General features: G+C 46.8%; 1 protein-coding gene across 1 annotated transcript in view; it reads right to left on the bottom strand.

Annotated features, from left to right (window-relative positions):
• Positions 1–14,558, bottom strand: part of LOC146351522 (uncharacterized) — a 328,001-nt gene that overhangs the window by 14,345 nt on the left and 299,098 nt on the right. Inside the window, exon 30 of the mRNA XM_084847469.1 lies at positions 2,359–2,487. Coding sequence (XP_084703595.1) covers positions 2,359–2,487 — 129 coding nt within the window. The remainder of the gene's footprint in view (positions 1–2,358; positions 2,488–14,558) is intronic.

Below are 14,558 nucleotides of genomic sequence, written 5' to 3'. Positions count from 1 at the left end.
GGTGCGGTGTCATCAATATGCGGATGACACGCAGCTCTACCTCTCGTTCAAATCTTCACCAAGGTTGGCCGTAGAATCCCTGTCCAAATGTCTAGAGACGGTTGAGTGGCTGGATGGGGAGGAATAAGCTGAAGCTGAACCCTGACAAGACCGAGGTACTTTTGGTGGGAGACAAGAGGAGGTTGGGGGATACTGACCTGGTGTTGAATGGGGTACGGCTACCCTTGAAAGACCAGGTCATTTTAGACTCCCAGCTGCCAATGGAGGCTCAGGTGTCAGCTGTGAGCTGGACAGTGTTGTACCAATTCCATCTGATATGGCGGCTGTGCCCCTACCTTCCCGACTATCTGCTCCCATCGGTAGTACATGTCTTGGTCGCCTCTAGTCTAGACTACTGTAATGCGCTCTACATGGGGTTACCCTTGAAGATGGTTCGGAAGCTGCAGCTGGTGCAGAATGTGGCGGCTCGCCTGATTAAAGGCAGCCGCAGGTGTGATGACATTACTCTGGTGCTGAAGGAGTTGCACTGGTTACCAGTTGTTTTCCGGACCAAATTCAAGGTGCTGGTTTTGACCTTTAAAACCCTATATGGTTCCGGCCCAGCCTATCTGAAGGAGCGCCTCCAGCAACACCAGATGGGCCGCTCAACAAGATCAGCCTTGGATGGCCTTCTCTCTGTCCCATCAGCCAGGACGGCTAGGCTGGTGAGGATGAGGGAAAAGGCCTTCTCTGTGATGGCACCCACTCTGTGGAACTCCCTCCCTAGGGAACTCTGCCATGCCCCCTTTTTAATGTGCTTCCGCCATGCATTAAAAATGTGGTTGTTCAGGCAGGCATTTGGGGTAGGTTAGGGTATTTTTAGAAATACGATGTTTTAATGTGGAATTTTATTGTTTTAAATTGTTGTATTATTGTACATTGCCCAGAGTGGCCGGGTGACTGGCCAGATGGGCAATTAGGAAATCTAATAAACAAACAAACAAACAAACTTGAAGAATTTATGAAAAACAAAAGAGCATCCATCAAGCATGTCAAATATAACTTTATATTGGCTTATGCCACTTTAACTGTCATTAATAAATCCTGGTAAATGTTCTTCAGGTAGGTGATGAAAATAGTCTGATGGAGATGCCTAGTCTCCCTGCTCAGGCTGAAAGAGGTTCAGCACCACTGCTCTACAATCCCCAGGGTACTGTGAGAACAAAGAAAAACTACAGTGTAAGTCTGTAGCATGGGTGGCTTTACCCATCTGCCTTTATATGGTGCTCCTCATGATGGAAAGAGGCACACACTTCTCTGAAATGACTGCTATTATGTGCTCTTGCTCTAAACGGCAGAGAGATGCAGTATTCCCCTGTCGTATGCGCACCTGTCTGTGTGGTGGGAAGCCCCAGATAGAAAATCAGTCCAAAATTTCATAGCTCAGTGTGACAGAGCACCTACTTTGCATGCAGAACGTCCCAGATCCGATCCTTGGCTTCTCCAGGTAGGACAAGGAAAGACTCTTGCCTGAAACCCCCAAGAGCCGCTGCCAGTCAGTGTCGACAATACTGGGCTAGATGGACCAACGATCTGACTCAGTATAAGGCAGCTTCCTATGTTCCTATGTAAGCTCCCCTCAAGCACTAGAACAATGTTCTTCTCAATTCCTCATCAGCTGTTCCTAAATTCTGAGCTAACATTAAGCAGCTTTTTCTATTACATTTCACTGAGGGGAAAATACCAAAGCCACTTGAAACAATAGGCTGATGGCAACTTGCCCAAAGCCACCCAGTAAGTCAAAGATGGATCTGAACCAAAGTGTCCCACACCCATCTGCAACATACTAGGCACTATACTACACTGTCTCTCCCACACAGTTTAGACAGACAACTAAGCATCGGCCAAGCTTCTGGTTTCTGACAGAGCGCCACTTTGCTTGGGGCACTCAACTCCTCCTTGATGGGGTATGCCCTCCAGAAAAGTTACTGAAGTCTGGTGTAGTGCAGGAAGAAGCAAACAGAATTGGACCTCCATCCTATTTGTGAAAATCTGTGGAAATTCCACTGGAAAGTAAGTGACTGAGTTCATACAACACGATAATCGACACTCAAGGCTGAGTATGGGCTGAGTGTGGGTTGTCACTGAACCATGTTTGTTTGTTTGTTTTTAAATGTGGGTTGTTGTGTTGTCTGAACCCAGTCGTGATAACAAACCAAGGTTTGTTAACCACAAACAACCCACAGTTCACAACCCAATGACAAACCATGGGTTCTCTTCATGATTTGTTAGCGTGGCTCAGTTCAGACAGCACAACAGAGGACTAGATCAGTGTCTAGTCTGACCCAGCAGGGCTCTTCTATGTTCTTATGCACTTACGTTTACCACAATCTGCTCCGATGAAGCCAGAGGGACAGTCGCAGGCTCCTGTCACAGTGTCACAATGCCCTCCATTCAGGCATTGGCATGTTTTCCTGCACAATGGGCCATATGTACCTTTCGGACATCCTGTTGGAATCAGAAAAAGCAGCAATTGTAAATGCAACCATTGGGCCAAACATAGATGTGATGTTGGCAGAAGCAAGTCAGCCGCAATGACATATAAAGCAGGGGCTTCAGCAGCGCAAGTGGGGCAGATGTTTTAGCACAGCCTTCCCCAACTTAGTGCCCTCCACCTGTACTGGATTGCAACTCCCATCATTCCCAGCCATCATGGCCATTGCCATGCTGGCATGGAATATGGGAGTTGCAGTCCCTCACATTTGGAGAGTGACAGTTTGGGGAAGGTTGTTTTAAGGAGCACTTAAGGCGGGGGGGCAGATATTTAGAACAAAGGGATTGAGTGGGTGAAATTTGCTGAACCTTCCCCACACCCACTGCTTACCTCTGTAGCTCCCCCACCCCACCCCTCAGTACTTTCCCCTCAAGCAGAGCTCAGCTGAGGAGAGAATAAAATGGGGGAACTGTCAGTGGGGTGGTAAACTATAGGTGAAGGTTACACTTTATATATGATTGGAGCAAACACAGGCTTAGACCAACGGGTTTCCTCTGTCATTTCCAGCACGGTTGTTGCTTTCCAATCCAGCAGGATTTTTATACCACCAACCTTTTGGCTGTTATGAGCCAGGAGAAGCCAAACAGGTTCAGTAAACCATAAGACCAAAAGTGACACTCTTACCCCACAAAACCGCGCAAGGTTTTTTTTTTTTGGCCCAGCAGGGGTCAGGCAGCCTCCATCATCACAATAAAGCTGAAGGCCCAGCTGGACTCATCTGGTGAGATCGAGATGGCTCCCCCACCCCTCACTCTGAATATGCTGTCTCTACAGAGCAGCACTACTCCCATCTTGAAATATGTACTGTTCACTGTAGGCATTTCAAAACACATGCATTGCCAAATGTATGCACTTCTATATCCTGACTGTTTTGTACTTTAAGCATGACCATCACTGGCACGCTTTCTCCCTCTTCAGAATGTAAAATCATCTGTGTGGCTTGGAAAACTAAAGAACTGTTCATCTGCCATGAAAATTCAGAGCCAAGCTGGTTTAAGTAGGGTGCGTTTTCTCGAGGAGAAATACTTTTCTAAAAGTATGCTTGAGCAACAGTAACATATTAGGAATTCCTTTTGCTGCATAGATACACAACCAGCACCCCATCAACCTATCTGATTGGATCACTTGCCTTCTCTGTTTGGAGAGAGTATAAAAATTGAGCCTTGAATTCTCTAAGTTCTTGTGTGCATACATTTGAAATCTTGGTTTTCCTGGTAAAGAAGAGTGAATCACTTTAGCATCCCTTTAAATATCTACTGAGTGGATAGAACACACCTTCAATATAATGACCTCACTTGGCTTGTCTTTCAATGAATGTCTCTTTCATGCACCCCACTTCCTTTTTTTTCAGCTTTATGGTCACTAGCTGGCTTTTGTTTCAATAGCTCGCTATTTACTCTGCATCGGACACCTGAATCTCAACCCCCCCCCCCCTTTTTGGCAAAGCTGGTGGAATCGTTTCCCAGTTCAAGCCAACTCAGTTTTGTTCCATGACTGGAAACGGTTGCGGTAATTCATGTAATCCTTCCTCTTACTAGTTGACTTACCCTCCTAACTTGTTGTTTATTTAAGTTCAGTCAGGAGCAAAGTATATGGATGATACACGTCTGTGGCAACACTGAACTCAATTATCATTTAACACGGCATCCTCGTCTGTTACCACTTTTCCAAAATGCACTGTCTGAAAATGGCGCGAGCCAGTTTACACACAGCCCTGCCACTTTTGTAGCCTGAGCGTCCATAAAAAAAGAGGTTTTCAGCTTCCAACTGCCAGTTATCTAATAAAGACATTTTCTAATTTAACAGTTTCCTGTGTATCTGTGTTATGTTTTTTCTGGGAACTGCAGGAATGGCAGGCAGTCCTCTAAGTCATTTCCTGATTTCTTCCTTCTGGCCTGGATTAGTCCTGCCATGACCAACAGTTCTTAAATCCTTTCACAGCAGTAGCATGCAGCAGGGGCTTTCCCTACCAACATTTTTAATCACTTTGCAAAAACCAAACCAAACCAAAGAAAAGCACATTTGAAACCCCCCATTAACTACAACTTAGAGCAGAGGCAATCAGGAACAGTGCCTGCTTCAAGAAAGGAAGTTCCTCTTTCGTTGCTGCTGAGTGTGTTTCTAGCAGGATGCCTCATAGATCCACACTGCAGCTTCTTCAGGTAGTCCCTGCTTGGCTAACCACAAAGATAGTGACCCGGTTTGCATGATCAGTGGCGCCTACTGTGGCTTAAGTGGATTTCAGAAAGAAGCTGCTCCTGGGAACAGGAAACAAATATTTGGCGGAGAGGGAGAGAGACAGACGCAGGAGCTGTACTGGAAAAGTAGCTTCTCCTCTGTTTAATTCTGTCATTGCTGCTGGTTCACAAGATCCATGGTGGGTTGTGGCGTGTGCCAGCTCCTATTGTGAATATTCAAGCCGTAGTGCGTGGTCACTGCGGTTTATTGTGATGTGCAAACCTAGGCAGGGTGGCTTGTTGCCATGGGGAATAAGCCAGCCAGAACCCATGGGCTGTAGTAGGGTTAATCAAGACAACAAGTCATCCTGCCTGGGTTCACATGTCACGGTAAGCCACAGCAATCACCCACCGCGACTTGAATATTCACAATGGCAGCCGGCACGTGCCACAACCCACCGTGGCTTATTTAAGCCATGGTGAGCACCAGCAATCATGCAAACCGGCAGCAATGACAGAATGAGGAGAAGTTATTTTCCAGTTTAGCTACCGCATTTCTGACCCCACGTATTTGTTTCCTGTTTCCAGTAGCATCTTCTTTCTGGAATCCAGTGGTCTCAAGATCTCAAAGCAGTTCTAAGATAAACAGCTCTAAGCTAAGCAGATCTGGCCCAGAGACACCACCTGAGAAGCCTATGGACCAACTTATATATAACATTAAATGCAATCTTAATGTGAAGATTTTCAGAAATGCAAATAACAACTGTTGTGGGGTGGTGCTGATAATTAATGAGTTCAAGGCAGGTATTGAGAGGGAACTTGACTCCTTTCTTCCTTGCTGGAATCCTGAGGAAAATCCCTCTTCTAAAACTGATACTTGTTTTAGGGGGAAATCCTCCAAAGGAAGATCCCTCCCCCATCTAGAATAAATGCCAGTCTTCACACACTTATGCGTGAGCATAATAAGATTGGCATTATGGTTCTTGGATTGATACAATATCCCCCTTAGGAAGGAATGGCATCTTATGAAGAACATGGGACTACCACTGAAAGCCACAGTTGCTTGCCAAGTTCTGCCACCCATCTGTCACACCTACTTCAACTTATCTGTGTATCATGACAGTGCGTCCTTTCTCAAACTTGTTTCACGTTATAGGGGAGGGGAAGGGGAGTTACAGTAACACAGGACTACCATTTTCAGCGGCAGCCCCATGTTCTTCGCAACATGTAGGTCCCACCCTCAACCATTGCTTCTTGCCAGTTAAAACACCCTGTTTCAATGTGCCTTTCATCTGGATACGGCTAAGTGATATCGTGATGTTTACTGTTCACCGCAGCAAATTTAGATGTTAGGTTTTCTTTAAAAAAAAAAAACCCACAACTATTGTGGGTCAGGCATATGCCCTTGCACTGATTTATGGAAGAAAAAGGCGATTCTTATTGCTTGGCTATCTGCTTCCTTTGGTCCCTGCCAAGACACTATTTCAATTCTTCACTCCAAAATTCGAGAACATGAAAGCCCAGTTGCTCTTGGCAGCTGAAAGCCTCTGCTTACCAGCCAGCTACACCTTTTATGGATAATTTCTTCTGCTGCTTTTCTCTCTCTCATAGTACTATAAGTATAGCATTCTTGCCAGGAAAGGTTTTCAACCGTATCCAACCACATGCTGGCTGGACTTGGTCCAGCTCAAGTTCTTTGGGAGAGGCTTTCTATACTGAACCTGTTTTTAAGCAGCATACTGGAGGCGGTATGTGAACCCAGTTCTGACCTTTACTGTGTCAGCCTAAGGCTAGTTTTTTTTTTCCAAGTGCTTTGAACATGGGGTCCTCTTCATGAAACGTACTGGATTCTCCACCAAACAAGGGCTGGCCATCGGTAATATATGAAGCTGCTTTATACTGAATTAGGCCATTGGACCATTTAGTCCAGCTTTCCCCAACATCTGGCGCCCTCCAGATGTGTTGGACTACAACTCCCATCATCCCCATCTAGCATGGCCAGCACATCTGGAAGGCACCAAGTTAGGAAGGCTGGTACAGGCTAATATTCTCTACTCTGAAGGCTGAACTAGACATTACAGAACAGACATATAAACTATTTCCTGGTGGTTGGGTTTCCTTTCTTTCTGTTAATGAAAAGCAGCTGCTGGTGGGGGAGGGAAGAAGCTGGTTAACCCTTCCCTCTCTTGCTGTTTTTCCACTAAAAAACTTCCCCCCTCCACATGACTTTTCTCCTCACGGGGGAAAAGATACTGGGGCCATACTGGTTGAAAAACAATGGTGGGGGGAAGGAAGAGAAATAATTAAGCAGCACCTTCCTGTTGCTCTTTTTGGATCACAGCCTCCACGGCATCAGGGGTGGGGGACGTCCATGATTTGATTTCCTCCACCACATTTGTAGTTCTGATTTTGGCCATGACAGAGATCTGCAGCATCCTATGACTCCCTAGATGCCACCTGGGAACAACAGCATTGCTTTCTCTGTGCGTGTTAGCTTATGACTTCAAGGACTGTAAGATGTTGTTATAGACAGTTTTAATATGTTGGGAGCCACCTTGAGAGAGGCAACCCTGAAAGGCGGACTATAAATTAATGAATCACCATGCATGAATCATTACAGTACAATGTATTTCACTGGTGGTCTTCTGGAAGGCACACAAAAGGCCCTTTCATTAGATTGAAGCCTACGCAGGAGTAGCACTTAACTGATGGTGCCCATAAGACACAATCTGAAATGCTTGTGCAATTTCATGTTTATATGCAGGATCAAGAAGGTGGAGCAACTCCCCTCTGAGGAAAGGTTACAACAGCTGGGATTGTTTAGCTTGGAGAAAAGGTGAGTAAAGAGAGACATGATAGAGGTGTACAAAATTATGTCTGATGTGGAAAAAGTGGATAGGAAGACATTTTTCTCCCTCTCTCATAATACTAGAACCCGGCGTCATCCCATGAAGCTGATTGATGGGAGATTCAGGACAGATAAAAGGAAGGGCTTCTTCACACAGTGCATAGTCAAACTGTGGAATTTGCTACCACAAGACGTAGTGATGGCCACCAATTTGGAAGGCTTTAAAAGGGAGTCAGACAATGTATTTATTTATTTATTTAATTTCTATACTGCCCAATAGCTGAAGCTCTCTGGGCGGTTCACAAAAATTAAATCCAAGCAACACACAATAAAACAATTTAAAATATACAGAACATTAAAACCACAATATAACAATACAACCACAATAAAACCTAGCAGCAGTGCAGGAGTTTAAAATACAGATTTAAAACAGCAAAGATAAAAATTTAGAAAGCTAAAATGCTAAAATGCCTGGGAAAATAAAAAGGTCTTCACCTGGCGCCGAAAGGAATACAATGTAGGCGCCAGGCGAACCTCACTAGGGAGCTCATTCCAGAGCCGGGGTGCCACAGCAGAAAAAGCCCTCTTCCTAGTAGCCACCCGCCTCACTTCCTTTGGCAGGGGCTCACGGAGAAGGGCCGCTGATGATGATCTTAAGGTCCGGGCAGGCACATATGGGAGGAGGCGATCCTTCAGGTAACCTGGCCCCAAGCCGTTAAGGGCTTTGAATGTTAACACCAGCACTTTGAATCGGGCCCCGAAATGGACTGGCAGCCAGTGCAGCTGGAAAAGTACTGGCGTAATATGAGCTCGCAGGCCAGTCCCTGTTAACAATCTTGCTGCCCTATTTTGGACCAGCTGAAGTTTCCGGACCGTTTTCAAAGGCAGCCCCACATATAACGCATTGCAGTAATCCAGACGAGAAGTTATCAGAGCATGGATAACTGTAGCAAGGCTATCTCTGTCCAGATAAGGGCGTAGTTGGTATACCAGCCTAAGCTGATAAAACGTGCTCCGTGCCACTGAGTTCACCTGTGCCTCAAGTGACAGTTCTGGATCCAAGAGCACCCCCAAACTACGAACCTGATCCTTTAGGGGGAGTGCAACCCCCTCCAGAACAGGTTGAATATCACCTAGCCGGGCAGACGAACCACCCACTAACAGTACCTCCGTCTTGTCTGGATTGAGTTTCAGTTTATTAGCCCTCATCCACTCCATTACCGTGCCCAGGCACTGATTCAGAACAGTCACTGCCTCACCTGGTTTTGATGTAAAAGAGAGGTAGAGCTGGGTGTCATCCGCATATTGATGGCACCTCAGCCCACACCTCCGGATAACCTCCCCCAGCGGTTTCATGTAGATGTTAAACAGCATGGGGGATAAAATAGAGCCCTGTGGAACCCCATGGCACAATTGCCATGGCACAGAGCAGTAATCCCCCAACACCACCTTCTGGAATCGGCCATCCAAGTAGGAGCGGAACCACTGTAGTGCAGTGCCTCGTACTCCCAACCCAGACAACCTATCCAGAAGGATACCATGGTCGATGGTATCAAAAGCCGCTGAGAGGTCCAGGAGAATCAACAGAGTCGCACTCGCCCTGTCCCTCTCCCGGCACAGGTCATCCCACAGGGTGACCAAGGCAGTTTCCGTTCCAAAACCAGGCCTGAAGCCCGATTGAAACGGATCTAGATAATCCGTTTCATTCAACAGTGCCTGGAGCTGTCCTACAACCACCCGCTCAAGCACCTTGCCCAGGAAGGGGATGTTGGCCACTGGCCTATAATTATTAACATCCTCTGGGTCCAGGTTAGGCTTTTTCAGGAGTGGTCTAATTACTGCCTCTTTTAAAGCGGCAGGCACCACTCCCTCTCTCAAGGAGGAATTTACAACCTCCTGGACCCAGCCGGACAACCCCTCCTTGTTTGATTTAATAAGCCATGAAGGGCAAGGGTCAAGCACACAAGTGGTCGATCGGACTTGGCTAAGCCCCTTGTCCGCATCCTCAGGCCTCAGTAACTGAAACTCATCCAATAAAACTGGACCAGACGGTGCTCTGAACGCCTCTACCAATGGAACTGCATTAATGGTGGTGCCCAATTCATGACGAATCTGAGCGACTTTATCCTCAAAGTGCCATGCAAACTCGTCACAGCGTGCTACCGAGGGTTCCACCGTCTCTCTCCCTGGCCCAGAATGTAACAGGCCGTGAACCACTCAGACAAGCTCCTCTGGACAACACTGAGAAGATGCAATGCTGGTGGAAAAGAACTGTCTCTTTGCCACCCTCACCGCCACAGAGTAGGCTCGATAGTGGGCTCTTACCTGTGTTCGGTCAGACTCAGCACGAGTTTTCCTCCACCTGTGTTCTAGCCGTCTCCCCTCTTGCTTCATTGCCCTCAGCTCAGGTGTATACCAAGGAGCTGGCCGGGCTCTGCTCAGAGGGAGAGGGCGCTTGGGCGCGATCGTGTCAACTGCCCAAGTCATCTCTGCATTCCACAGAGCGACCTGGGCTTCGACAGGAGCACCAGCCATACCAGCAGGAAAATCACCCAGAGCCCTCTGGAATCCATCGGAATCCATTAATCTCCGGGGGCGGACCATTTTAATAGGTCCCCCACCCTTGCAGAGGGGAAAGGCCACCAGGAGTCTAAACCTCAGCAGGAAGTGATCTGACCATGACAAAGGGACAGATGTTAATTCCTCCACTTTCAGATCACCATCCTCCTGCCCAGTCGAGAAAACCAGATCAAGCGTGTGTCCTTTTGTATGCGTTGGGCCGATGACATGTTGGGACAGCCCCATGGTTGTCATGGCGGCCATGAAGTCCTGAGCCGCCCCGGATACAGCGGCCTCGGCATGAAAGTTGAGATCCCCCAGGACCATCATCCTAGGGGTCCTCAACACCAAGTCCGAGACCACCTCCGTCAGCTCAGGCAGGGAGTCTGATGGGCAGCGGGGTGGGCGGTACACCAACAGAATCCCCAATCTGTCCCGGGTACCCAACACAAGGTACAAACACTCAAGATCTGCGCTCGAATGAGCAGGAAGCCTGGAGAGGGAGACTGAATTCCTATAGACCACGGCAACCCCCCCTCCCCGACCCTCAAGTCGGTGTTGGTGCTGCACCGAATACCCAGGAGGGCACAGCTGGGAGAGAGTGACCCCCCCCCCCAGTTCCCCCACCCAGGTCTCAGTAATACATGCCAGGTCAGCCCCCTCATCCACAATCAAATCATGGATGAGGGAGATTTTATTTTGGACCGACCTGGCATTCAGCAGCAGCACCACCAGACCTGAGGGCAGACTGGTAAGGCTGCCAGGAACCATCAGGTTGGGGGAAGAACCAGAAGAGGGGACAGCTGTAAGGTGTCTAGCCCCTCTTCTCCTCAGCTGGCCTGTTAATCCCCCAACGCCATACCTCCCCCTGCCCGTGACCACAGTTATGGTGGCACCTCCCCCACCCCCTGAGTTATCCAATAGTCCTCCCAGGCACATATTAAAATATTAAGATATAAAATATACAACAGTTTAAAAGAATATAAAAGAGATAAAAGAGAACAGCAGCTAAGAAGGAGCAGATAGTCCACGTTTGCCCCTTCCCCTGGTCTTTAAAGCTGCTGCCCTCTGCTGCCGCTATTTACTGCTGGTATTGTGGCTGCTGGTGTCTCTGGAGAAGCAGGTGGGTGGGTCCTCAGATGCTACGCGACTCCAAGTGCGACGCTAAGTGCACACTTAGCGTCGCACTTGGCGCAATGCCGAGGTGCTGCCTCTGGCAGCCCCGCCTTAAGTACCTGTGGGCAGGGGCAGAAGCAGGCTCAGGCTCACCCGGTGCAGCTGCTGGCTGGTCCTCCTTCCCCAGGCTCCTTCCCGAGCAGCCTCTGGCAGCCCCGCCTTAAGTATCTGTGGGCAGGGGCAGAAGCAGGCTCAGGCCCAGGATCACCCGGTGCAGCTGCTGGCTGGTCCTCCTTTCCCAGGCTCCTTCCCCAAGACAAGTTTATGGAGGAGAAGGCTATCTATGGCTACTAGTCCTGATGGCTCTATGCTACCTCCAGTATCAAAGGCAGTAAGCCTATGTACACTAGTTGCTGGTGAACAAGGGCGGGAGGATGCTGTTGCATTCATGTCCTGCTTGTGGGTTTCCCATGGGCAGTTGGCTGGCTGCTTTGTGAGCAGAATGCTGGACTAGATGGACCCTTGGTCGGATCCAGCATGCCTCTTCTTATGTTCTTATGATCTTGAAGGGAGAAAAGGACACATTTATCTCCACTCCCCCAGCAATAGCTTGAAAGGTGTTTTAAAAATAGACACCTCCTGCCTCTTAGGGAGCGGAAATCAGACATGCATTTCTTTCCACCGTAGAAGAATAGGGGGAGTACTAACTGTGCACGCAATTTAGTGTCACAGCAAATGAGCACAGTTGTGTGCCCATAATTTGAGGAATGGGCAGTAAGTGTTGACTTGCATGTGTGAATGAGCCATTTCAAATTGAGCACCAAAAATAGAACATTCATGTGGTTGCTGGTGTGTTTCCAAGCCCAATTCAAAGTGCTGTTTTTGGCCTTTAAAGCTGTAAGCACCTTGAGACCAAATTACTTGAAGACCCACCTTCACCCATATCAGTCTGCCCACACTTTAAGAGCAGAAAGAGAGAGCCTTCTCATTTGCACGCCCGTGAAAGCAGTCAGGTGGGTGATCACACGTGAGAGGGCCTTCTCTGCAGTGGCCCCATACCTTTGGAATACATTGCCATCGGAGGTCTGCCATGCTCCATCATTGCAGGCTTTTAAGAAGGCCTTGAAAACGTATTATTTTACCGTGGCCTTCTCTAGATATGACTGCTGTTGTTGCTGCTATTGCCGTTGTTGATATTGTTGCTGGTTGTATTGTTGGCTTTTATTGTTGTTTTTATTGCTATTTTATTGTGTCTATGTTTTTATTGCTTTTAATATTTTCACTGTTTTTATGCATTTTATTGCTGTAAGCTGCCTTGGGAGGGCTTCTGCTCTGAAAGGCGGCCAAGAAATGTTTCAATCAATCAATCAATCAATCAATTAAATCCCCATGTCAGCTCAGTGCTTTTCATGAGTGTCTGTTCAGACATTCTGCTGCTGGAAAGCCATCATGTTCTGGATAATCAAGAGATGTACATCCATTTATGAACTGCACATGCTTTGTGTCCCAAAGCTCCCAGGTTCAAACCCCAGCATTTTCCAGTAGGGCTAGGAAAGACACCTGTCTGACACTCTGGAGAGCTGCTGCCAATCAATGCAGACAGTACTGACCTAGATGGTCTGACTCAGTATAAAGTGGCTTCTTTGCTATAAGTTGCCCAAATCCTTTAGCCCTGGGATGAAACTCCATATACTCCTTTGACATCAGTGATGTCAGAACGTGGCAGACCAAAATAACTCCACCTTGGTGTCTGCTTTCTCCTTAGCAAGTGTGCAGCAAACAACAGAGTCTGCCAAAACCCAGGCTAGAAAGGAAAGGAAGGAATTTTACTTCTATTCTTACAAGAGGATATAAACAGCAAGGAGCAAATACAAAATTAAAGCTGTAAATAAAAATTAATTATCTTTCTCCATTTAGTCCATCAGTTCATGTTTCTTATCAGTCACCACATTTGTTCCACTCCACAAACCATTTTACAGAAGTCTTAAAAAGTCACTCTAAGGCATATGGCTCTGCGGATTCTTTTTTAAAGTGATTATTAAGGAGGGCTTGGCCAACTGGCAGTATGTCCTTCAGGTACTCTCCATTCTTTGACACAGGATAGCAATTTGTTTTAATTTGATTGTTCCTATGAAGGCTGTGTAATTTCAAAGCTGACTTTACATATCGTTTTTGATTTATTGTCACTTGCAGCATTTTCTTTTTATAATCAATATTCATGCTCAGTTTAGTGCTCTGAGCTTTCGAGAAACTTTTTGGAGGCTGGTGGGTTTGCAGTTTTCAGTAAGGAGCATACAGGGAATTCATCATACAAAATTGCTGTGAGAGTAAGAGTAAAATTTAGACCTATTAGACAATTAATTTGTTGTTTTTTTTACTGCTCTTTCCAAAGTTTCTTGAGTCTTTTTGCTAGTGCAAGATGACATACACTATCACCCTATTTACATAACGTTTTCCTCCCAAAGTTTTCTCCTTTTAGGCTCACATGCTTCTTCCCACCCCCACCCCCTCCAACTTTGAGGACCTTTACAGCAGAAAAGTGGTCTATATATCTAAAGCAGCAATTTCTGTCACCATGGGGGGAAGTGAATAGTTGGACAGGGAGATCCCACATTCAAAGTAACCCAGACACTGAACAATTAGACCCTCTTAAAAAGCTAGTTTTATTTTCCAGGGTCAGAGATACTGTGAACGTATCATCTCTATGTTCAGTTGTTGATTACTCCCCACAGCACATTAGGAATGATTGCTCCCATTTTCCCCCCAAGATGCAGTCTTAGGTGGGGATGCCATCTGAACAGGGCCCTACTTTAAATCACAATTAAGAGAGATCACAAATGTGCTTACCAGGTCACCATATGGCTCAGTTACTCTTTTAGTTGTTTCCAAAGTAGGAGAAGCCATGATTTCTTTGGACAGGGAAATAAATTCAAAAATTACAAATGCCATAAGTGACCTCCTTCCAAAGGAAACTTAATTCAGGAAAGCACTTTTCCCTGAATGTCTTGTAAACTGGGGAAGTGGAGCAAATATAACTATAATGTAGATCACAGTAATTAGGAAAAAAATTTAACAGGGTCACGGTGCCCACAGGTGTCAAATTGCCAGTCCAAGCCCCTTCCACCATGGCTTCTCGTATCGTCCGAACCTGGCAAGTGTGGCTTGTTGGGGTGGTTAGCAAACCACCCCACAACACTATAACAGTGCACAGGTTCTGGATGGTTTGTGACTTTTGATCTGGTGAGAATCATAAAGGAGAAGGCTGGGGGCTCATTCTCACAGCCATGCTGAGCTTTGGAGGTCCTCAGGAAGGAGCAAAATTCTT

The sequence above is a fragment of the Heloderma suspectum genome, chromosome 3 (genome assembly GCF_057233095.1).
Source record: "Heloderma suspectum isolate Gila_16-S chromosome 3, 16-S_ref, whole genome shotgun sequence".
Lineage (NCBI taxonomy): Eukaryota > Metazoa > Chordata > Lepidosauria > Squamata > Helodermatidae > Heloderma > Heloderma suspectum.
This window is presented reverse-complemented; position numbering and strand designations above follow the sequence as displayed.